We start from the raw sequence: 23,804 nt of genomic DNA, 5'->3' as shown, positions 1-23,804 counted from the left end.
TAAAGAAAGTGAAGTTCATTGGTTGGATCATTCATGTTTTTCTGCATTAAAACATTTTCTTGACAGTCGTTTTCCACACGATTTTGATTGGGACATAGGTTTCATGAGATTCATCAAGTTGAAGTTGGGACAAGGCTGTAATGAGGACCAGTTTGATCAAACGTGACTCTTTTCCACACCTTTGTCCATCTCACACATAAGACTATTTGCATTCGCTCATGTGAGATGAATCAACAGACTTAAGATCTGACAAGACTTGTTTGACAAGTCTCAGTGCTGTGTATTCCTGTACATTTCACAGTGTCCGTCTGGATGGTGGTGGTAGATTAAACCCGAGATCCAGTATTTGGGGTTTAAAAAGAAAGGATCATTAAAAAAATATGAGAACAAGAATTTAAACATGTGTGAGAGGCACCGAGGCAGTGCATTGCGAGGCACTTATATGCTTTCTGAAGATGCTGACTGTGTGCGATCATATGATCCTTTCATTGTTTACTAATGTGGGAAATGGCAGAAACAGGCATTTAAGTTGCATTGATTTGTTAACAAACATGTGACATAATCCCATGATCAAAAATAAAGCTTCCTCTTTAAAACATCCAGAAGGCACACTTTGAAGTTACTTGAAGAATGAAATCTGAAAACTGAATGCAGTAGTTATTGCTCAGAGATCTGCACATCTTATTCGCTATCGTTTAAAGTGCCGCAAGATAATTGTGCGAGAATTAAAGGCCACCTGAAAGTTCTCTACAGTATCCGCCGCTGGAGGGAAGGACTGTGAGACAGCGGTGAGTTGTGAATGGAAAATGGATCATGTTGTTTAGGATCTGAACACGTGCACAGCCCGCACCACGTACTGCCGGCAGATCGGACATTCACTCATGCGCTTGCCGCACTTTGTGCATGTGACCATGTGTCCGCACTCCAAAAGAACGCAGTCAATGGGTGAGTCCATACAGATCTTGCACAGGTTCTCCTCCACGGCCGTCCCAGGTGCGGCGTCTATAAAGAAAACATCACAAACTTAGAAGAATAACAATCAGCATTTAAAGAATCTAAAGAGTGCACGTGTGTGAATATCGACATTTTGGTCAGGACATTAAAAATGCAATTTATAACGTTCACTTAAAAGCATCTTATTTTTTTTTAATGAGTTTTGATATTTTTTGGATGGGTTGAGTCAAAATGTCAATGTGGTACAACTGTCCTTTTCTCATAATAAAGGAAAAAATATAGCTAGGCATAATTCTTTATTATTATTATTACTAAAAAAAAAATAATTGGTTAGGGTTAGTTTTTAAAGAAAAAAAAAACTAAGAAAAAAAAAAGAAAGAAAGAAAAGTAAAACTCCCAAAATATTATTTGGGGACAAAAATATAATATAAATACAAATATAAAATGTATTAACCTTTTTGAAAATGATTGAGATTGTACACTCGCATGTATTTAAGGTGTAGAATAAAATGTTATTAATTTTTATGGTCACACCATATAAACATTTTAGGTCAAAAGCGGTTGAAATTGTTGTTGATTATGGTATTAAAGTTTTTCAAAACATTATTATACCAACATGAAAACCAATTATATTTCTATTCATTTCTATGAATTTGACATACATATTCACAAATACTGCCTGTATTGATAAAATTATTCATAGCTTCACAGTAAAATGGACATAAAACTCGACAAATTAAATGAACACTTAATATACTAAATGAAGTCATGAGAAATAAACCCACCTGTGCCTTCTGTGGCATTAGACACTGTAAAAATGAAATACAGTCCATGTTAATGTAATCAACAGAAATAATACCCTCAACGTTTATATTTAGGCATACTTTAGAAAATGTGGTCATGTTTGCCCAAGCCACTAACTGCAATACCACATTACCCTTTAAAAATATGCCAAACCTACAGGTTACACTGGAAAAACAGCGCAAACCAAACTATAAAAAACACATCACTGTCACAGTGCTGAGCTGAGCCCTCGTTCTCATACTGATGCATCCGATCACACCAAACTCTTTACCCATGTTCTGCAGGTCCTTCTGGTCGTGGTACAGACGCGTGACTCTCTCCATCAGCTCCCATTTCTCACAGCAGCCCTTATAGTCGACGAAGTTCCTGGCGAGAATCTCCTTCAGCTGCCGCACACTCAGAGCCTCGATGTCCTCCACTGATCGGAGGTCAGAGAGAGACGCCCGTCGCCCCTGAACCAGCACCTCCTCAGAGTCTGAAGACTGACACAGAGAAAGACAGCATGCAAACTTCTGTTTATCTAGGCCAGAGAGGTAAATGATCTCTTGGCATCCCAAATGCATGCAAACATCCCTCCACTGAGAGTCAAAGCCGACTTCAGGGAACAAGATTATGCCAAATCAAGAACAAATGCTAGAAAATGAAAGTGTGCCATTTTACTTTCACTTTTGCTGATTTAGAAACTGGTTTAACCCCAACCACAAAGCAATCCAGAGATGAGCAAAAAGCCAGATTAGTTTAGCTGTCAAGTTTGGCCGACATAACACAAACTGACTATGAACAGAAAGATGTGACATGCCAAGATAGATGCAGAAGGAGATTAGAAAACACACACAGATTAATCGATTAATGCAAGGCAGTGCGAGGACAGTGTGAGGACAGTGTGTAACTCCACATCCTGCTATTATGTCAACATTACATGCTAATGCTAGGGTCCAGATAACATGCTGAGTGTTTATTAACATCATGGTTTAAAGGTCTTGTTTAGATAACCTCGAAACGTCATCTTTTTTATGATGATAAGAAGTATTGTGTGTCATAACACTGGCCTTCCACCACACGGTAAATGTTGTGCTTATCTTTCTTAATATAGCATTGAAAGACAGAGCATCCGTATGTTACGTTAGAACCAATCACAAATGATTCTGTTGAGCTTATGAATGCATTGACCAATCAGAGGCGTCCAGAATGAGTCATCGCTGAAACAGTGGGGTTTGTTGTTTATTTCACGCGCTCTCTGACTGAATTCTGCTCTCTCGCGAATTCTCTCATCATAAACAAACAAAGTGCAGATGTACGTGCATTCGTGCAATGCAAGAGCAGGAGACAGCTTCACTGATTATAACGGGAGTGTTTTTTAAAGTGCATAAACTCGAGTGATGATGTTATTTGATAATGTAAATGTTCCTTGCTCGTTTTCTGTAGTTGCTGTTTGAATAACAGGAATGGTACGCATTATAATTACTAACTTGCAATGTTTTTATTAAATTGTGATCTTGTTAAATACAAATAAAGGCAGTTGGAAGTCCTGTAGTTGGTTCACTCTCCAGCTATGAAACCAAGTAAATAATTAAATAAATTAGCATTTGTATATCGGTGATTTCACAGGTTGACTATGGAGCACATCGCCCAACACTAAGCCACAGGCAAAACAATTAAAACACACTGTCAAAAGAGCCCATCCACCAGCCGAACTATTTATTCAGTAAACTCATGTTATCTTTTTTTGGACTTCATAATGTTTAATCAAAACGACGTAACTCAATCTTCTGGTGAAAATGACAGACTCCTCTGGTGACGTATGTAGGACTGTTGACGGCAGCAGAAGGCATCTGGATGAGAAAATTTTGAATATCAATCTACTAATCTGACTTGTGATGCAGTCTAGACTCATACATCACACCGTATTCATTCATCCACGCCAGAGGAGAACCGGTCCTCCAACTGAGGCTGGTTTTTCTCAAGGTTTTTTTTTGGAGTTTGGGTTCCTAGCCACTGTTGCCTTTGGTTCACTTAGCTGGGGTTTAAAAGACTCTTTAATATTCAGAATCATTATTGATTTGACGGCACTGACACTATCAAATGAGAATGAAACTTGAACTGACTTGAGCTGAATAATGACACTGTTGTCTTCTGCAGAGCTGCTTTACAGCTGAATTAACTTTGTTTCATATTACATATTTGTTGAACTGAATGGAATCAACCTGAACTGACTAAAGCTGCACTGAAACAATATGTATTATATAAAGCGCTTTAGAAATCTGATTCACAAAACTGGTCTCTGTGGCTTCATTCACTGGGAATGGATTAATCCCGATCTTTGCCTAGTTGACAGAATCTTGACAGAGTCTTCATTTCTGCATGAACTATCACTTTAAGATGTGAAAAGAGTAAAACAGACTTTCAAAGAAGCAGTGATTCATCCCAGCCTGCAGCCAAGCTTTTTCCCACGCTCACAGCACCCACATGGAAGCAGAAGACATTCTTTACACTTTAAACTGCTGAGAACGGCATTAATCAGCTTTTCATTGCAGAAGAATGAGAGAGAGATTCCTAGGCATTCTGAAGTGTGCAAGATCACTGTTCTGTCCTCTGCCCCATTTAACACCCAGACAGCGCAGCAGCAGCAAGAAGAAGAGGAGAGGTGAGGAGTTTCAGGAGGTACCTGTGACTCCTGCTCCTGCAGCTCAGCGTCCATCTCGCTTTCAGCTGTCGCCTCAGCCAAGCTCTAAGGGTCAAAGGTCACAGCCAACACAGTTTAACACAGCTGTGTCTCCCTATATAACTCATCTTAAGTTACAACAGATATTTTGCACACTAAGTGTTCTTAAGAGACAGTCCGTGTCAAAAGTGAGTCACACAAGTCATTTTAAAGCTGTGCTTTATTGTGCTGTGTGAACCAAACCGAGAAGTGAAGCACAAGCAGCTGTGCACATAGATGAATTTTAAAATTCACTCAAAAAATTAGATTTTTGGTAATATGATTTGGTAATAATAAAAAATGTTTCTTGATCAAATCAGAATATTAGAAGGATTTCTGAAGATCATGTGGCACTGAAGACTGAAGTAATGATGCTGAAAATTCAGCTTTGATCACAAAAATACATTTCATTTTACAATATATTCACATTAGTGCTGTCAAAATATTAACACAGACGATTCATTTTTTCCACTTTAAAGGCATTCAAAATATTTAACACTGTTAACGCAGGGCCGGAGCTAGGTTTGGCCACCCCACCAGGGCTCTACAGTGGGACCATTTAAGTTGCATTTGCGACTGGGAACTACTGCATGCGACTATGAAAAAATATTTAGGAGCACCTGTGCGACTGACCCGATCAGCATGTGTGTGTTTGTGTTGAGGGAGCTTCAAGGTTTCTAACGTACTTACAACGTGTTTTTGCAGTAATGCATCACAGACGTATCCTCTCATTATAACAAAGTGTAGACAGAGTGTAAATAAGAGAGTCACTGCGCAGTGTAAGGAGCTTCGTTGATTATAAAGGAGCTTTGTGAGATTGCGATAAACTAAGATGATTGATTATTAAGGGAGTTTGCAAATGTGATATTGATTTAATACAACAGTTCATTAAACAAGATGTTAATATTAAGTGACTTAATAACACTATTGCCTTATTTTGCTCTATTTCGTCAATGAACGTTAAACATTAAAACAAAGAACAGCTGAGCCGCTGCGCATCTCCATTCAAACACAGCATTTCGTTTATGAATGAACTGCATTTTTAAACAAATCTAACGAGTCAATGATTCAACTACCCATTCATAAAGACAGTCACATACTTCGTTCCTGAAGGAATCAGCCATTCGAACGAATCAATTTAATGATTCAGTGATAAAATCAGTGTCTTCCCGCCACCTGCTCACAGTTTAAGTTTCATTTTTAAAGTATCTTTTTCTGTTATTTAAATCATTTAATATTTCTATATTCAAAATTTTATATTTAAAACTTTAACCTCAACATGAATTTATGAATTTAATTGCACTCATGCGACCTCTGAGCCTCATTAAATGTCTAAAAATACACATACAAGCCACGTGTGTGTTCTTCTGTGCCATCTCTTTAGTACAAATGTATTTCTTAAATACTGATTTCATTTGATTGGTAAATTCTTATTCTACTTGTTTTTATTCTATTGTTTTGATTAGAAATGTTAAAAAGCTTTTTTTTTTTTTAATTGACATAAAAGATGACATAGCCTACTTTTAATAAATTTAGAAAAATGCCATTACAAAAGGTTAAAACAAAATTCCCTGTAAATCACTTTAAGGAGTCAAATATCACCTCGTAATGGGAAGGTTAATTTTTTATTAGAGTTTTTGATTATTGATTAGAAGGTGCTACTAATTTTTTTAAATTACGAGCACAAGCGCTCCTAAAAAGATAAGTAAGCGTAGAGCCCTGCCCACTCACAGCTTCTGTCTTTTTTTTTTTTTCTTGACAAGAATACCATTTATTTAGAGGCAGAACATCTTTACAAAAACATCAAACAGGAGACTTTTTAGACATGCACTCCACTTCGCTTCAGCGCGAGGCACAAGTCAAGCGAGCACAGAAAACAGTACAGGTGACGAGGAGCTTCATTAGAACAACAGTGAACTGCAGTCAGATGAGATGTCGGGACATTATGTCAGTAAAAATGAATTTTCCAGTCCTGTCAGTCGTTATACTGCGCTCATAGCATGTGCTCTTTAATTGCACGCACAAATATGGCAGCGCGAGCTGTAGCCTGTATCATTTCTTAAATTTCCTAAATCATTAAAGTGCAAGTGAAACTACAAGCAAGTGCGTCAGATCCACATTACGTTCAGCAGAGGCAGCTCTTAAAGTAATAGCAGCCAAATAACCTAATAACCCAGCTGCTGTGAGGTCTGTTCATCAAAGAACAACAACAACAAAAGGAAATCAATAATTTTTGTAGCTTTAAGTATTCATCTATATTTAATTTAGAATTTAGTGTTGGATAACTATTCAATTTCTGTACATTTCCTACTTGCTGAAGGACAGGTAAATATGACATTTATAATAACAGGTTTATGTGAAGATTGTTTTAAGTTCACTTAAATTGGAAGCTGTCATTTTTAAAAGTCCAATAGATGTTAAAATTGATAGCCCTCAATTATAGTAATGTTGAATGGCTATAAATATTAGGAAAAAAATAATTTCCTAGAGACATTTGTATGACTCGCCTTCAGTCATAAAAAAAGAGGACATTAAATACTAAACAAATACTGTCTTTATGTTGTTTCTGCATTCATTTGAAGACTGAAATCGTGGTTAATTTCAGAAAAAAATGTGTGATTGTTTTTTTTTTGTTTTTTTGTTTTATCGATTGACAGCACTAATTCACATGGGCATGGTTATTTTAACTTGTAATAATATTTCACAATATTACTGTTTTTACAGTGTTTTTCATTAAATAAGTGGCTTCTTTCAAAATAAAAAATAAGTTTTCCTAACCTCTAACCAGTAGTTGGACAGTTAGTTATTTTATGTATTTATTTTTTTTACCTGTCCATCTTCTGTTGCTTGAGTCTGAGGCCCCAGTTCTGTTGTGCCATTGTTCATCGATGGGCTCACGGTTATGATTGGAGCGTTAGGTTCCTGTGTGGTCACTGGGGGTGGAGGAATGTGTGTGTCAGATGTAGGCGTCTGCTGGCCGAGAACCAGCTCGACCAGCTCCTCCTTCTCGCGGCACATCTGCGTGGGGATCTCGTGCAGGTGGAGGTAGTCTCTCAGATCCTTTACCTTGAGCTTCATCAGCTCGGCTCGCTCGAACAGGATGCCCCGGAAACGCTGGCAGGTGTGGCACAGCCATGGCTGTATGTCCAGCTGAGTGGAGCAGCGGCTACAGTAGCTTTTCTTGCAGTCCATGCACATGTGCTGCAATGAAAAATGGGAGGGTGAGTTTTAAAGCCAGGTTAAGACTGGAACACAATGTCTAATATTACTTAAGGAGTGTTTAACACCATTAAGAACACTGCATTTCGCAAAAACTGGGTCAAAAACTACACTCATTCTAAGCACATCCTCTGTTTACGACATTATGTCTGATTAACAATGAGCTGCACTGGATAATGCCAAAGGAGTCCGGGAAGTTACTTCAGGAAATATTAACACAACAGAACACAAGTGTAGTGTTACAACTGCAATGTACAATTACAATGCCATTCAGTCAGAGCTGTGGAGCAATTGACTGCACATTACCTCATTTCCTTCCACTCACTACTACTTTACTGCCTAAAACCAACAATCCTGTAAAATAAATGCACCCCCACATCTTATATTCTCATTCAGTATTCAGATGTGAAAACTAACCTGGAAACAGATGTGAGGATTTGGGGAGAAAAAAATGAAAGACTCTTAATGCATTAAAGGGAATTTCATTCATGGTTTATATCGTAAATTAAATCTGAAGAGCAGACCACAAATGCACTGTATACGTTGTCTTTTTTCATTTACTTAAAGCAGAATACAAAGGAAACATTAAAATAATCAGGAGGAAAATAATGCAGCGGGCTGAAAAGAGCTATTCTATAGGCTAGATATTGTTGTTATATCATGTCACATTAATAAACCAAACACCGTTTTATTCTAATATCTTTTGAAAAAAGAAAATAAATGAAAATTTACAGCCCATTCAGACAAAATGACGGATAAGGATTTTTTTTTAACGCGATCTTATGGTTTGAAATGATTTGTTGAAGTCATATCGTGTGGAACCTCCCCAAACCGGAAGTGCCTCCCACAATTTAAAACACAGTAGGAAAAAGGTGGATACAACAAGCACCTCCCCAGTCACGTGTGAACACGCCCCTTACCGGTGATTGGTTACAAGTGTGTTTTGGTGCTCGATTCGATCCACTTTGAACTGCATTTCTGTTCTCAAATCTCTTACTGCACCTTTAAGGTCATGACACAAGTCGGTCAAACTTTTGCTGTCGCTAAGCATCAGTCAGCCTAGTTTTTGCCACCAGTTCTTCCGTGATGGTTTGATGTGTCACAGCCTTTATGTAGGTGAAATATCTTCTGAAGTATAATGGTGTGTTCACACCAAATGCAAAGCGAATATGCCCATCGGGTCCCTATCTCTAGATTACTCGCGGGATGTTTTTCGCATCACTCACGCTATGTTTTTATTCGTGCAAGTGAGGCGAAAAACATCCCGCGAGTATAACCATGGTGAGGATCAATACGATCGCTGCTTTGTACCCGTTGTGGAAGTCCCAAAAACGCCAGAAAGCCAAACGCAGACGTGTCTGGGTTCAAGGCACCTTACAGAGGCGCACACAACTCAGTGAATTTGTATCATATAATTCAAGGGTGCCTGCAAACAGCTACAATAATGCGCTCCTCCATTTTCTTATTCAATCAGACGTGCCAATAAGCCAATAAGAACGCGTCAGGTGAATTTTTCGCTCAAGTTAAAATTTTTGAACTTGCGCAAAGACGCGATTGAGGTGAATATCTCGTGTTCGCAGCAAATGCATCAAGCATTTAATGTCATTTGCATCACCATTCCCGCCTCTATTCCCGTCTTTGCATTGACTTTGTATGTAATCTACTCACGAGAATAATTAAATTCGCATTTGGTGTAAATACACCGTAAGCCCAGCAGACATCAATGCAATTCCAGCTTCATTTATAGGAAACTCTTTTCATTACCAAATTACTGGTGAAGCATTACACCACCAACAATTTAAAGGTGAAATACTCAAACAGAGTGAAACAGTTGGGGTCTTGAAGTAAAGAAATGCCATTCATTTTCTCAACAATATGGGAATTGATTTTTAATGATCACCTACAGTATAAACTTTTAAAGACAACCTTACTGTGAGCTTCAAGGTTGGTAATCAATGGTATTTGCTTTTGTTGAAGCCATGAGGCTACATTATTTCATTATTTCAGAAGCCATGAGGCCACATTTTATAATACTGCCACTGAAAACTACATTGCCCATGATTCTGCAAATTAAATGGAATCTCCAACAATCAAGCAAATCACACACACACACACAAAAAAAACTCTTTAGCCTCCACCCACTCCCATGAAGCACTGCGAATGAGAATTAGTCTTGCTACAAGTCTCAAAACTACTTAAATATTTTAGAACAAACTTAAAATATATTGTTTCTAAATGCATAATTAACATCATTAAAACAAGTTTTATATTTATCCATTGGTTTTTATTGCAATGCTTCATGGGACTGTAGTTCTTTCCCTCATTAAAGCCATTGAGAACACAGTGTTGAATAGGGTTGGGTATCGATGGTTTTTTTACGATACCGGTGCCAAAAACGGTATTTTGAAAATGGTCCCGGTGCCTAAACGTTGCCTGAACCGATCCTTAAAAAAAAAAAATTCAAAAAATAATAAACAAAACATGGATAACATTACAGAACATTTAAAAACATTTAAAATAAATATACATAGCATTCACATGCTCCTAGGATGCTCTCATTTCCCGAGTTGTGCTTCCCTTACTCTAAGGCTAATAAATGTATTTCACAATCTGGGTCATTATTCAATACAAAACAATATTTAATACAAAACCACACATAATGTTTCTGCTGTATCTCTGTCAATCACTCTGATATTGTTCTGTGAATGACCGTATGGTATGCCACATGCACTGTAATATGTTTTATATTAAATATACAATTTTCAAATTAAAATAGCAACATGATCGTTTTATTTAGTATGCGTTCATACGTGTTAAGGGCTAGATATTTCTTACATCCATTCCAGAAAACCAGGGCAAATATTTAAATCGATTGCTCAGGCATTTAAGTGGCACCGAAATGAGGCACCAAAATCTGCCTTCTGATTCGGTTCTAGTACATACCGGTTACATAGGTACCGTTTTGGTACCCAGCCCTAGTGTTGAACCTTCATCTTTTTGTCCAATTTTGAAATACTTTTTTTTAGCTTTAAATCAAAGTCTGTAATGTTGTAATTCACCTATAGCTGCTTGGTTTGGTTAACAGCATATAATGTGTCATGGGATGAGTAGTTTCCAAATCAGTTGTTGTAATACTAATTAATAATGGAACTAGCTGGTTTGGTTCAAGGCCTAGAAACTTTTTTTAGTTTGTTTGTTTTTTTTTTAAATGCGTATTATTGACGTAAGAATAAGCTTCTGCTGAAAAAAACTGGGTGGTCACTGCTGAGCTCTATTCAGATAACAATACTGGATGTGCTTTGTAGATGTCCTACCCACTAGTAAGTCTACTAACAGCTTGTGTTCAAACATCAAAACCTTCCAATCCCATATCTTCAAACAAATCTGTTCAGGAAACCAGATCCCAATGTTACTCTACTCTTACGTAACGTGTGTGTGCAGGAATGCGATGAACATGGCATGACAATGCACTACAGTAAAGAAGTGGTACAATGGCTGTGACATCGATATGCATCATCGTACTGTCATTCGAGCCACAGTTTACAAAGTGCATTCTGGATAATTCACGCTGGATGAGGACGCTCACACAATGATTCCAATCACTCACTCAACTTGTGAAACAGAGGATGTATGGCATCTGTAAAGTTAATAATGGTGGCTATAACCTGTAGCTCAAGCCCTTTCATTTATCTGTGTGTGACATGAGGATGATGAGTAACACTCGAGACCAATTTTACAATCATACAAAGAGCCATGTATAATTTGACCAGAGTTAGTCCTACACTTATTCACTTATATTTGTTCCCCACTAAATAATGTTATATATGAACATGGATTGTCACGAAAATATAGTAATTACACCATAAATGTATATAATTAAAGTCTACTGTGTTTCACAGTCAACACATAGGCTAGGGCTTTTTGGCAAGGTTTAAAGGAAAAGAGCACTAACAAGATAAACAAGGCAATAATAGATGGCATTGGTGGAGGTAGGAAAACAAAGTTCTTCATGAACCGCAGGATTGCTTGTAATAAAGATTTAAATCCAAAAGAAAAGGCAGTAGAGCTGAATGGTTCTGTCAATGGTAAGGTTTAATTTAGAATGTTTGTGATAATGTAGGAAAAGTAGTTTAAATGTTTTGCCACTTGCTTGAGCAACTTTATATATGAATCTAGAAGTAAATGCAAAAGTAAAAAGAATAATGAATAATGCATTTCTTATATTTATTGCGTTAAAACATGCCTATGAAAGATTGCATTACTGTACTGTGTAAAAAAAAAAGAATCACAATGTTGAAAAAGCATTTTGAGTAACAATGTTTGGATTAAAATCAAAATAATGGATAAATGTTGTGTTTGTAGTAAACAGCCACGGATCAGTTGCAGACTCCTGTGTGAAAGCACAGTGAGCACCTGCTGCTTCTGCACTGTTTACACACCACACATGGACTGCATACACACTGCAAACGGAGTATGTGTGAACCTGGTGTAACACTGCCTCACATACAGCTCACGAAATCAGGCTTGTGCTGTGTGTAAGCTATTGTGTAACAGTTGAATTATTGTAAAAAAAAAAAAAAATGCAGTGCACGATCAAACATTTAGGTGAGATAAATATATATTTAAAAAAAAAAAAAAAAAAAAAAGGTAAAAAAAAAAATGCCTCGCCCCCACAAAAAAAGAAAAAAAAAGAAAAAAGAAAAAAGCAGTCACCTAAAAGGGGAATTCATTTTCAAAAATGAAAAAAAAAAAAAAAAAAAAAATCTAAAAATCTTGTTAGGATCATCACTATAAATAATTGTACATGATAAAAAGAAGGCTTTAAAAAGATCGGTATCGGTGATTGTATCGGCAGATACTGCTTTCTGTGATCGCCCTTAAAAATCTTGATCAGGGCACCCCTAATAAATATCCAGATATCCAATTTTCTAAATAATAAATTATTTTTTAAAACATAACATCAAAAAGACTACCTTTTGACTAGTTTACTAGTATTTCCAATGTCAACTAGCCTGATTTAGATAGTATTTTACCTCAAATGTTTTAACTAATCATAAATAAGAACAGGAATCGTTTTTATAAGCTCTTTTTTGGGTCAACTATCCCCTTAAAGACTTTTGAATCAAATGAATTTCCATGGCCTTAACAGTTAATGTGTGATTTACTAAGGATCGGTAAATGAAAAAAAAAAATCATTCACATACAAACTGATTCTCTTTCATTATATAAATATCCATGACTTTTCCAGGTCAACATCATTTTTAAATTCCCTGTTAATTCCAGTGTTTCCATGACCATGTGAGACGTGTACTACAACACTAAACTCTGAAAAAAAAATTGGCATTCACAAGCACTTGACATCATCGTTTTGTACCAACATCAGTATAAAAGTGATTACCTTTCTGGCGTGGCTGTCGAAGCGACCTCCACAGGCCTTGCATGTCGGTTCTGGAGCGAGGGGAGATGGGTAACTGCTGAAGCCCGAGTTGGTGAAGGCCTGATGACGTGTGCTACTTCTGGTGTCCTCCACGGTGGAATCATCCAGACAGAGCCAGCCGCAGCAGCTGGCCCACATGCTCCACACCTACTGCGAGAGTTTGAGAAAGAGACTCTTAGATTACAGCTAATTGCACCACAAATTCAATCAACTCAGTCTGCAAATACAACCAAACCACCTTAGTTTGAGAAGACAAAGGATGTACTTTCTTAAAAAGTAGATTGGTCTGCTCAAATCAATACCCTCAGAAGTGGATTAACAGCGTGAAAAAGTTCTTCCAGCATCAGTCAGGATGGCCGGCAAGCTCTCAGCTGGAGTCATTCGGCTGAAGAAGTAGGACTTCCATCATTTATTCAAAGGCTGTGCGCGTCTAAACCACAGGAGCTGTGCAATACTCCTACTAGGATGACACTTTATCCTCACACACACTCCCTCTCTCACTCACAGCCAAATAAAGGCTGGCTGATCCAGTAGCACTACCATGGATACACCTCTCACGGTTTGGTCATAGTGTTTGAATGAGCTGATAAGATGAATCATTCAGGATGGTAAAAACAGCAGACGTGGGTAACTCCCTCCATACACCACTGTCCAAAGGATATTACCATGATAACAATATTTCTCCAGTAAGATGTGCTGGTAAATATTGAAATTAAAAACCCGTATGACTAGAATTCACATGATACAATATAGTTATTGTCAACATTAAAGCAAAATTGACACCTCTTTTTTGTCTTATTGTGCAATGTTTAATTAAAAGACATATTCTTCTTAAAAAACATTTGTCTTCATCATATTGAAGTCTAGTCATTAAAACTTTCAAAAATGGCTCTCAAACAGACATTTGGTGGTTTTTGGAAACACAATATACTATGGTAACGAACACGGATGGTATTGTTATCATAGGCACCTCAATAAAAGGTGAATAATTCTAGATTTATTTTCTATTTTTTGCACATTCGTTTTTTTTTTTTTCTTCACCATCAGCTGGTTAAAACGCTGGTTGTGGTGGTGCACAATTTTCTGTTTCTGACACATGCCTATCATGGAGAAGAAAGGAAGTCAAACAGTATTTTCATGTTCTTTATTCTCAATGGTGCTTATTAAACAACACCTAATACTTAAAGACATAATATTTAATTCTAAACATTTGTTTAAACTTACACATTTTCACATTCTGGACTAAAACGTATCAGTCCAAAAAAGATATCTAGATATTGGTTTAAAATGTTCTAGTTCTTTGTTATTGTTCTTCACAGTTGCGTTCTTTTGCAGTTTATTCTGTAAACATTTGTTTTATTTTACATTTTTATTGTGTTATCTTATTGTACTTAAACATTCAGTTATTTTTGTTATTTTTAAAAATAATAATAATAATAATTACAGGCCTACTTGTTTTCAACCCATTTTTGTAATGCAATACACATTTCAGCAATGATTGTTTCAAAACAACATCAAGACCTTCAGTTCCATTCATTTGCAATCTAAATCTAATCTTCATAGTGCTGACCGCAAACGGCAGACTGAAAGTCAAGCGTGAATAGTGTTGATGCAAATTGGTGTCTGATGAACATCAACCAAAAACAAATGAGTTAAATCACGTGATTGTGTTTTCATGATCAAACATTGCCAGGTACTCATGCCCTTCTCTAATTTTGGCAACAATGGCCAATAAAGAGAGAATCTTACAGAATATTACTTTTGGGACATGCTGCAATGCTCTTTGGTGATTATACAGACAATGTCATGCTGCAAAACTTAAAAACATCAAGAACCATGAAGAGAGAATACAAAGCAAAGCCAACCGAGATGTCAAATAACAAGGAAGTCAAGCCGGACTCCCCTGTGGCACTCTATTCACGGCCTACAGTGCTATTACACACAGTTACTGTCATGGTGACCCAGCGAGATTCTCCTGGCACTGAAGGAGCAAGCAATCAGGTTGATTTGTCCCTCAAAAAGCAACAAAGCCCAAAGAAAGAGACTAGCTAACAGTAGGATCCTGTTACTCTGACAAAACCTGGAAAAAAGAAAGAAAATAATCTCCCTTAGAGCTACATCCAAAACCGTTCTGATCAGCTTAAGAGATGCTAACAGAACCTCCACAATGACAAGAAAACTGTGAGGTCAAGCGGTGCAACTCCCAAGTTAATAGTATTGTCATTTTGCTTGAACCGCAAATACCTGCAAGCTTACACATCTTGAAAGACTTACTGGTTTTGACACTCAAGAGAGTCTAAGACAGCAGGATATGAGGGTTTTACTAGCCACAACAACAAACTAGCTTCCTGCATGTTGGTTACACCACAATGACTTACTGATTTTAAGACAACGATTGTTGTGAATAATATTTATTGTTTTAATTATTAGCTCAGGATGGTTATACCACCGTAACATCTTTGACAAATAAATAAATAGATATACCCATCTACATTTTCCAAATCTCTTGGAGATTTAGGGGTTGGAGGGATGCTGGAGCCTATCCTAGGGTAAGTAAATAAATGTCTACAATTAATTTTAATTTTAAAACATGTTAAATCACAAAAGAGTTGCACTGAAGTCACTGTATATATATATATATATATATATATATTCCTCTCAATTGGCATGTTACTAGAACATTAAAGGGTAAAATACAAGTCAATTTATAAATAAGTTAACATAAAATCTGAGTTGTATACAAAAATCGAAATTGCACATAAAGCAGATTTTATATTAACTTGTTAATGAAATTATGTGATATTAAAGATTACATTTATGTGATTTTGATATATTTATGTGATGTTAATAATACTGATTAATGATATTCCAAGTCACTGTTGAAATATAAACGGTAGGACTGGGCAAAAAAAATAGATTTTTCAATTAATCGTTTTTTTAAATGACGTCGATTCGATATCGATTCTCAAAAGCCACAAATCGATCTTTTCCAGTATTTATTTCAGCAAACATTTAAAAGAAGATCTGATTAATGTGAATCTTTTCATTAGTCTTCTCCACTAGATGTCACCCTCTTATTTACCTTGCGTAATGTTACAACAGAAAGCCTGTCAGTCATTCAGTGCTTATCATGGCGGAGATACGGTTGACAAGAACAAAGAACAAAGCAATATGCGCGATTTGCAATGCTCAGGAAAAATTCTATAGTAATACTACAAATCTGCGGAAGCATTTGACATCACGCGTAAAGGTGCCATAATTTCCACAATGAATGAATGGCAGATGGTGCAATATATTGTTTTGTTTACACAAGCGCGGACAATGCTCACGGTGTTTTCAGCCTCTGTAGTCTCACTATGATGATATGAATACACAAATTTCATCCCCAGCTGCTCTGAGAGTCACTTCATTAGCATTTTACCATTTAATTTGACAAAACTACCGTTATATCACTTACACAGCAGCTACAAGTTCCTCACGGCAACCCGTCAAAATAAAAGTTTAGTTTAACGTGAAAAAACTGTCAAAAATATGTTACTATTTAGCAGTCTTAAGACTCAATTAGAGCTGAACGATTAATTGCATTTGCGATAATATCGCGATATGGAAAAAAAAACAAGATTTTTCAATACCAGTGGACCATGCTACGTGCGGAAATGTTTGAAATAGGGATGTCAATTTTCAATCATTTTCATGATCGATCGTCGTCTATATTAACGATCAATTAATCGATTAATCGTTAACCTTAATGCTGCAAAATGCGTCGGCACGCAGTCACCAGTATGACAGGATGTGCAAAAGCCACTCAAACAAACAAACAAACAAACTCTCCATTGATTCAAAGCGGTTTTAGTCTGAATAAAATGCTAGTAGCAGGATTATAAAATGAATAGATGTGATTAAGATCATTTGATAAAATGAAGAGAGTGCGCCATATGTTTGAGATCATTTTACTTTGTTGAATGTTTCCTATCCGGCACGGAGACCGCTGAACGCACCTCTTTTAATGGTTTCGTGGTACTCTGTGTTGTATTATAAAACACAATTTCAATGTTTTCAACTGACATTATGGCATTTAAAATAAAATAATCCCAAACATAGGCCTAACTGTGGCGCGTGTGGCTGTGCTGCGCAGTCAGAGAACCACTTCCATCGGCGCTGCTGCAGCACTGTTCACACATCAAACATTTTCATCCGAGTATTATGACCAGTACTTAATTTGATACTGCTTGGTTCTGTTCCGGAAAATGACAGATTTAGAATTTTTGCGTTCAGGTAGGCCTATTTGTTTTTAAAAATCCGGCATACAGTGCATTAAATCGTGACAGTGCGTGCATACGAGGACGAGCGAGCGCGTTTGGATGTATTTAGAGGTTATTGCTCATGTCTCATTCGGCACAAATCCAAATGTTTCCGTATTCGCAATGTATTTGAATGTTAAACTATTTATAATGTATAGGCTTGTACTTTACACGCATTTGCATATAGATGGAAAAGCTCATCCTCTTCACATGAGAAAAAACGTCCTTGGCGGCAGAGTGGACCGGTATACTACTTGAACTGACCAGTGTAACCTTTTATATGTTTGGTTGGTTTTATATGTCAGACTGCGAGGTAGGCTAAGTTTGAATTGCTAAAACAAAAAAAAACCTTTTTGGAGTAAGATATAATCCGCAAAAGTGTTTACTTTCATTTGTGCACAATCACAATAAAAACAGAAAATTGTGCTCTTGTAAAATAAAGCAAACAAACAGAATGCGTGTTGTCATCCTTTTTTATATGAACTTATGGAGCGCCAGATATATTTCGCTTTTATTTTTTTAGGAAAACAAATTGTTATTTTTATGTTAGGCCTATTACTTATATAGGCTATACATTTTACTTAAAGCATCACATTTTGTCCCAGGACTTGAAAACCTGTGCCTAGGCTAGTCAGGTCCATGCAGAAACTTGTGAACGATGCTCGGCGTCACGTTTAGTGACATCATTAAATGCTCCGGGGAAACGTATTGTCAGTGTCGGTCACAGCGCCTATTAATTGCTGTTTTGAATCCAGCAATTATTTATTTACAAATTATAAGCTCTGATTAAAAAAATTTTTTTATAAAAGCAATAATTATTAAACTAAAAAATGTTAAACCACAACAGTTTGGAATCGTGACATGCTTTTGGATGCGTTCGAGCCCATACCCTACATTTACGCTGCTGTGTTCTGGTTTGCCGGTTGGTCACAAATTTACACAAATTCAATAATATTTAGGCATTGTTTCTTTTCCTAAATCATCACATCTAACCCTCTAATTTTGCAGGTTTATTTTATTATCTTTCACTTTTAATCACTGTTTTCGCATCTCTTACTGTGGTAAACATGGGAAGGGAAATTAAAGATTTCATGAATTAAGAATTCGTTCGATTTATTAATTTGTTTCCTTATTTCAGTTAAACCATGGGTTATTTAAGGAACAAATTAATGAAACAAGGACAGTTGCCACAAATTAAGTCGTAGGAACGAATTAACAAGTTGATAGCCTTTCTGTCCTGTGTCCTGCGGCCCTGCAAAGCACACGATATGAAACAATTATCTGTGGAAATGACTTAGTTACTAGGCTACATTTCTATTGCTTTCCATGTTGAATAACTTTGTGTTGTTTCAATTTTAATGTACTTTTAAAGTTGAAATCACATTAAAAGCTTAATTTGTACATTATGAATGAATGTTGATGCATTTATATACCATCAGCGTCACTCACGGCCGCTTGCACGTGTTTTGCGCATGAGCTGCACACAGCCCAAAATCAAACAGGTTAATCGACCATGACTGCTTTAATCGATTGCATCTCTTATCGACAATTAATCAATCATCGATTAATCATTGACATCCCTAGTTTGAAAGCATATATAATATGAACGTACTTCAAAACAGCACATTGAAATTACTCAAGCAGTCGTAAATAAATCGAACAAGGCATCAGTTTAATGTCTGGTTTTGTCGCGCTGCATCCAGGGTAGACAGCGTTACTGATTGGTTTTACTGTATTTTGCTGCTGGCGTCCGGTGTAGACACGGTGTTTAATGTCTTTGGTGAGGAGAAAAGCCTGTGTGTGTCCTATGCCTTTAGCAGACAGCATGAAATCCACAATAAATAAATAAATAACAGAGAGAATAATAATAATAATAATAATAATAATAATAATAATAATATTATTCTCTCTATGCTATTTTTCAATGTTTCAAGAGATGCATGTGTTTTTTTCCCTGTAGGTTTTTTAAATTAAAAAAGCATAAACTTTTCATAATGTTTAGAAATTATTTGGCGTGACCAAAAACGTTTGAGAACCACTGGTCTAGAGTTAACAGACAGTGTTTAAAAAGTGCAGTCCACATGTTTACATGTGTTTATTACAGTGACTGAAATACCTAAAGTAGTGTGGTAAAGCAACAGATTTGTTTTTATATTTCTGCAATCTACTTTAGTTTGTGTGATTTGTTACTGACTTTCATATAAATGTTTACACCAGGCTTATCTGTCAGTGCTTTATGTTGTCATAATTATTACATGCTTACAAGGGCTGGAAGTTCAACAAATCAGTCAATACACTGTCTGTGATTGTAGAAGTTAAATAAAAATGTCATTCATATCAATTCATGCATCACCCAATTTCATCATAACATAGGCCTGGCCTACAGAAAAGAACATTTCTGTTTAATCTATATAATATTGTGTTGGTCATACAATGACTTTTAGCTTGTCTTTGCTGAATAATACAGAACATAAAGAGTTTTAAAAAGTAATTGCATATTAAATCGCAATCACAAAAAAAAAAAAAAAAAAGAAATTCGCAATTACATTCTTTTCCATAATCGTTCAGCCCTAGACTCAATGTAACAACAATGCTTCTACTACTACTACCACTACTACTACTACTACTACTACTACTAATAATAAATATTAATAAATCTTTATTTTTGGGGGGAATAATCGCATTTGGTTTCTTTTTCATTTTAACAGTAAACCTCTGTTGTGCAGGAATTTGTTTGCTAAAAAATAAAAGGGTTTTATATTGATTAGGATAAATTAAATTGTTTTATGCCTTCGTCTGATTACAAGAAAAATTAAGAAGAAAATTTTATATGGCCCTATTATTGTTTAAGAAAGGACCCTATACAAAAAAAAGGTTTAAAATACAGGCATGTGGCTCTTAATTTCTTTTTATAAATTCACCATTTGTATACTGATGTTTACTGTTCATTTTGCATTTGTATTAAAACCATATTCACTGAATATAGTACTTTTTTTTTAATCGAGAATCGAACCAAGAATCGAATCGAGAGCTTATGAATCGAAATCAAATCAAACTGGGACATCTGAAACGATACCCAGCCCTAATAAACGGTGGCTGTCATAACTTGCTTTAATGACAGAGTTATTTAAACATACAATAAATGAGATCATTGGCATACAATGTAATATAGTATATTTTTATTAAAATGTGCCTCTTTAAACATATTTCAGCAACACTTTAGATTAAGGAGCTATTAACTAGTTGCTTACTAGCATGCAAAGTAGTAGCATATTGGCTGTTTATTAGTACTTATAAAGTGCATAATGCATGACCATATTCTAGATCCCTTGACCCTACACAATACAGAAGCATAACTACACCTATTACCCTACTTCCTATCAATAAGCAGCAAATTAGGAGTTTATTGAGGGAAAACTCTCAGTTAATAGTGTGTTCCCTAATCTAAAGTGTTACCCATTTGACTAATAAGTTTCATTTTTAAATACAATTGACAGAGCTCAGATTTGATTTCAAAAGTAACAAAGTACAACATTTATTGTGCTTATTGGATATGATTATTGGATGGCAGATGCACTAAAAACAATATTTAGTGTAGTTGTTAACATCAACGTAAAACAGCATAGACTACAAGAATGATTCTTGGGATTTAAGATATTGGTTCATCAAAACAAAGACTGATTAAAATCTAATGTCAACCCAGCCCTCATATACTAAACATTCCACATTTTCAAAGGGATTTCTTCCATTTTTAAACAGGAAACCAAAACTTGCGTTCAGGTTAAAAAAAAAAGGAAAAAAAAAAAAATCCCCACAACAAAAACCATCCAATTCAGATTACTTGGCGTCAGCAAACATGGCAGCACGTGCAAGGTTCACAACAACAAATGCTCTCACAGCCCTCACTGACCAGCTGACTGGACACTGTTAGCGCTGGGCTGTTATAAAATACCCCAGCCCCCCTTTAACCCCGGTCCGCAGTGTCAGTACACACAAACGCTCCTCGAAACAGACCTACAATAGCTGCACTGTGACTAGACAACACAACACACACTGAGACCGATCTCTCAACAGCAGGAGGACACTGACAGGTCATGTGCTTGAGGCCAGAGTGGAATCATAAATGAGCCATTCGTTTTGACGGCTGCGGGGAAAGAATTTGAAATATGGAAAGGATTTGAAGGTAAAATGACTGCAGGTCTATGCAAACTGGTGTACATGTCACTCAAACCTACTGCAATGATTCCAGTGGGAAATGTGTTCACGCATTATTTTTGTTTGCTTTTGAAGAGAATGTTTAAATACAGTTTAGTAGAATGTTGAATCTGGGTTTAGATCTTTATTTGCACAAGAGTTTAACAGCCATTACAAGTTTAGCGCCCGAGAGAGCCGCCCCATAAATAACCAACCGCTAAATCACCCAAGGCTTACCAGCAGTGCTGGGAACACTGTCACAGAAAGTAGAGCAAACTCGATTTGCATTTTCTGAGGGAAATGCCAACGCTTGCAAAGCAGAAAAATGGGGGTCACGCCATGGGAAAAAAAAGATCTCGTTAACATCAGCAGCAAGACATAATGACATCATCATCATCATCATTATCATGACATCACACTTCACAAACTTTGAATGGCACAAAAATAAACAAAACTGAAAAACCTTCTAGTTTAAAACACATGCCAGGTTCTTAGAATGTAATCTTTTATATTTTTTTATGCTGGTTTTAACTCGGTTTTGAAAAACTCATGGACAGTTTTGATTGAATGATTTTTAAAATGTAATGCAGCATAGCCATCACTTAAAACAGCGTAATACATATTTTTTATTTTATTTTAGACCTTGAATACACGTTCACTTTTTAAGTGCCATCTTTACAAATATCATGAATTATTAATTTATAAATATCATTGTTTTTTTAAGGATTCAAACTATTTTATATGGCATTTTAAAACTTCAACTAATCCTTCCATGTTATAAAAGCTCAAATTATCTGATATTTTAAAGTTTAAGCCTCTATGAGACAATTTCCAATTTAAGATTAATTGTTTTTTTGTCTGCAGATGCACCATATGAGTTGATTTGGCAGACAAAAAATAAATAAATAAAATATTATGAAGCTGTAAGCAGCATTTTCATTTCTTATTTTATTATTATTATTATTTTATTGCTTTAAGAAACCACAAAATACTATGCCAAACTTTTTTTTTTTTTTTTTTTTCAAGAATTTCTTTATTTTAATGAGACTTTTTTTCTTCATTATGAAACCAGGACAATGAATCCACCCTGGTGTGTTTTACTTCACACTCTTGAAAGAATTCCTAAATGAACTTTTCAGCCATTAAGAAACATGTTCATGGTGTTTTAAATGAATATGTGTATTCAGGTTATTGAATATATGAATAGCATTGTAATTTGATTTCAGGATAAAAGAGTGTCGGTTTAATTAGTGTTCTCACCTTGAAAATGAGTGACTTGTAAAGTGTGAGATTCAGATACAGACAGCCTGGGATATAAAACTCAAGCCACTGACATCTATAAAGAGAAACCAAACACAGTGACAGATCTGTGAGTAACATTTAGTGCTTCTGCTGTAAGAAGCAGACGCAGTGCGCTGAACGTGAGGTCTGGACATTACTCCGATCATATCTTCCTCATTGTGCAAATCAACTTCGCAATTCAGAGATCGCACAATGACCTGGAAACCTCAAACATCCGTGTATAAGATCACTCTTAGAAAACTTCCTCTTTAAAACAAGAAAACTTTTGTTCACTAAGACCAGTCGCGTAGCAGGACAGTAAAGCGAGCATATAAAGAAGTCACAATTACTACAGGATTGAACTTATACAGTATATTACACAGACTAAACATTGTTTTAGGATTCTATAAAGTTATACATGTAGCCCTTTAAAGCGTTGTGTCAGGATTATATTATAAACATAGTTTACAGCATAATAAAGTATTAGCATATAACCAGAGTATTCGTATAGCATCACACTTTGAAGTTTCATAGTTGAAGTATCACGCGACCAAGAGTTTAATGGCGAAAACTACAGCGACAAAGCTGACATTAAACCGTTTTAAACACTGAAGAGATATATCAATGTGAGGGAAAGTAAAAGACAGCAGAGTTTGTGTAATTTCTACTCTCTGTATTCGGTCGCGAGGACGATATTAAACTTACCTCGAACGAAGCGAAGGGAAGCGCTCACAAACCGCTGCCGCATATGTCCAAAACTCTGAACTGATCGATAATCCTCACCGAACAAATAAAGAGTTTAAAAAAAAAATCGTCCGCTTTTAATTTTATGGTCGAACTCGGACAAGCTCACACACTTCTGACGTTTTCGGTTTGTGAGGTACTGGAGTCGTTCACAGGAGCGCGAGCACGT

At 36.2% G+C, this 23,804-nt stretch overlaps 1 protein-coding gene across 6 annotated transcripts; it reads right to left on the bottom strand.

The window, feature by feature from the left end:
• On the bottom strand, positions 1-23,804 carry LOC109103421 (E3 ubiquitin-protein ligase rififylin). 6 transcript variants are annotated; one of them, XM_019116837.2, is made up of 8 exons: positions 23,597-23,802; positions 22,871-22,946; positions 13,077-13,265; positions 7,289-7,660; positions 4,424-4,486; positions 2,030-2,240; positions 1,740-1,763; positions 1-1,002 (listed from the first exon to the last, which is right to left on the bottom strand). In XM_019116837.2, exons 3-8 carry the CDS (start codon positions 13,251-13,253, stop codon positions 821-823), a joined length of 1,029 nt encoding a protein of 342 aa, XP_018972382.1. In that variant the 5' UTR covers positions 13,254-13,265; positions 22,871-22,946; positions 23,597-23,802; the 3' UTR covers positions 1-820. The 6 variants fall into 6 exon arrangements, with proteins under 6 accessions (XP_018972382.1, XP_018972384.1, XP_042594828.1 ...); XM_019116839.2 differs by having other exon boundaries at positions 13,077-13,262; XM_042738894.1 differs by lacking the exon at positions 22,871-22,946 and having other exon boundaries at positions 13,077-13,262.

The sequence above is a fragment of the Cyprinus carpio genome, chromosome B15, assembly GCF_018340385.1.
Source record: "Cyprinus carpio isolate SPL01 chromosome B15, ASM1834038v1, whole genome shotgun sequence".
Classification (NCBI taxonomy): domain Eukaryota; kingdom Metazoa; phylum Chordata; class Actinopteri; order Cypriniformes; family Cyprinidae; genus Cyprinus; species Cyprinus carpio.
This window is presented reverse-complemented; position numbering and strand designations above follow the sequence as displayed.

Excerpts from the sequence above, each read along its gene's own strand:
- LOC109103421 (XM_019116837.2), bottom strand. The coding sequence starts at position 13,253 with ATGTGGGCCAGCTGCTGCGGCTGGCTCTGTCTGGATGATTCCACCGTG. Across the intron at positions 2,241-4,423 it reads TGCAGGAGCAGGAGTCACAG|TCTTCAGACTCTGAGGAGGT; the intron begins GTACCTCCTGAA and ends TCTCTGTGTCAG. Across the intron at positions 1,764-2,029 it reads GAAGGACCTGCAGAACATGG|TGTCTAATGCCACAGAAGGC; the intron begins GTAAAGAGTTTG and ends TCATTTTTACAG.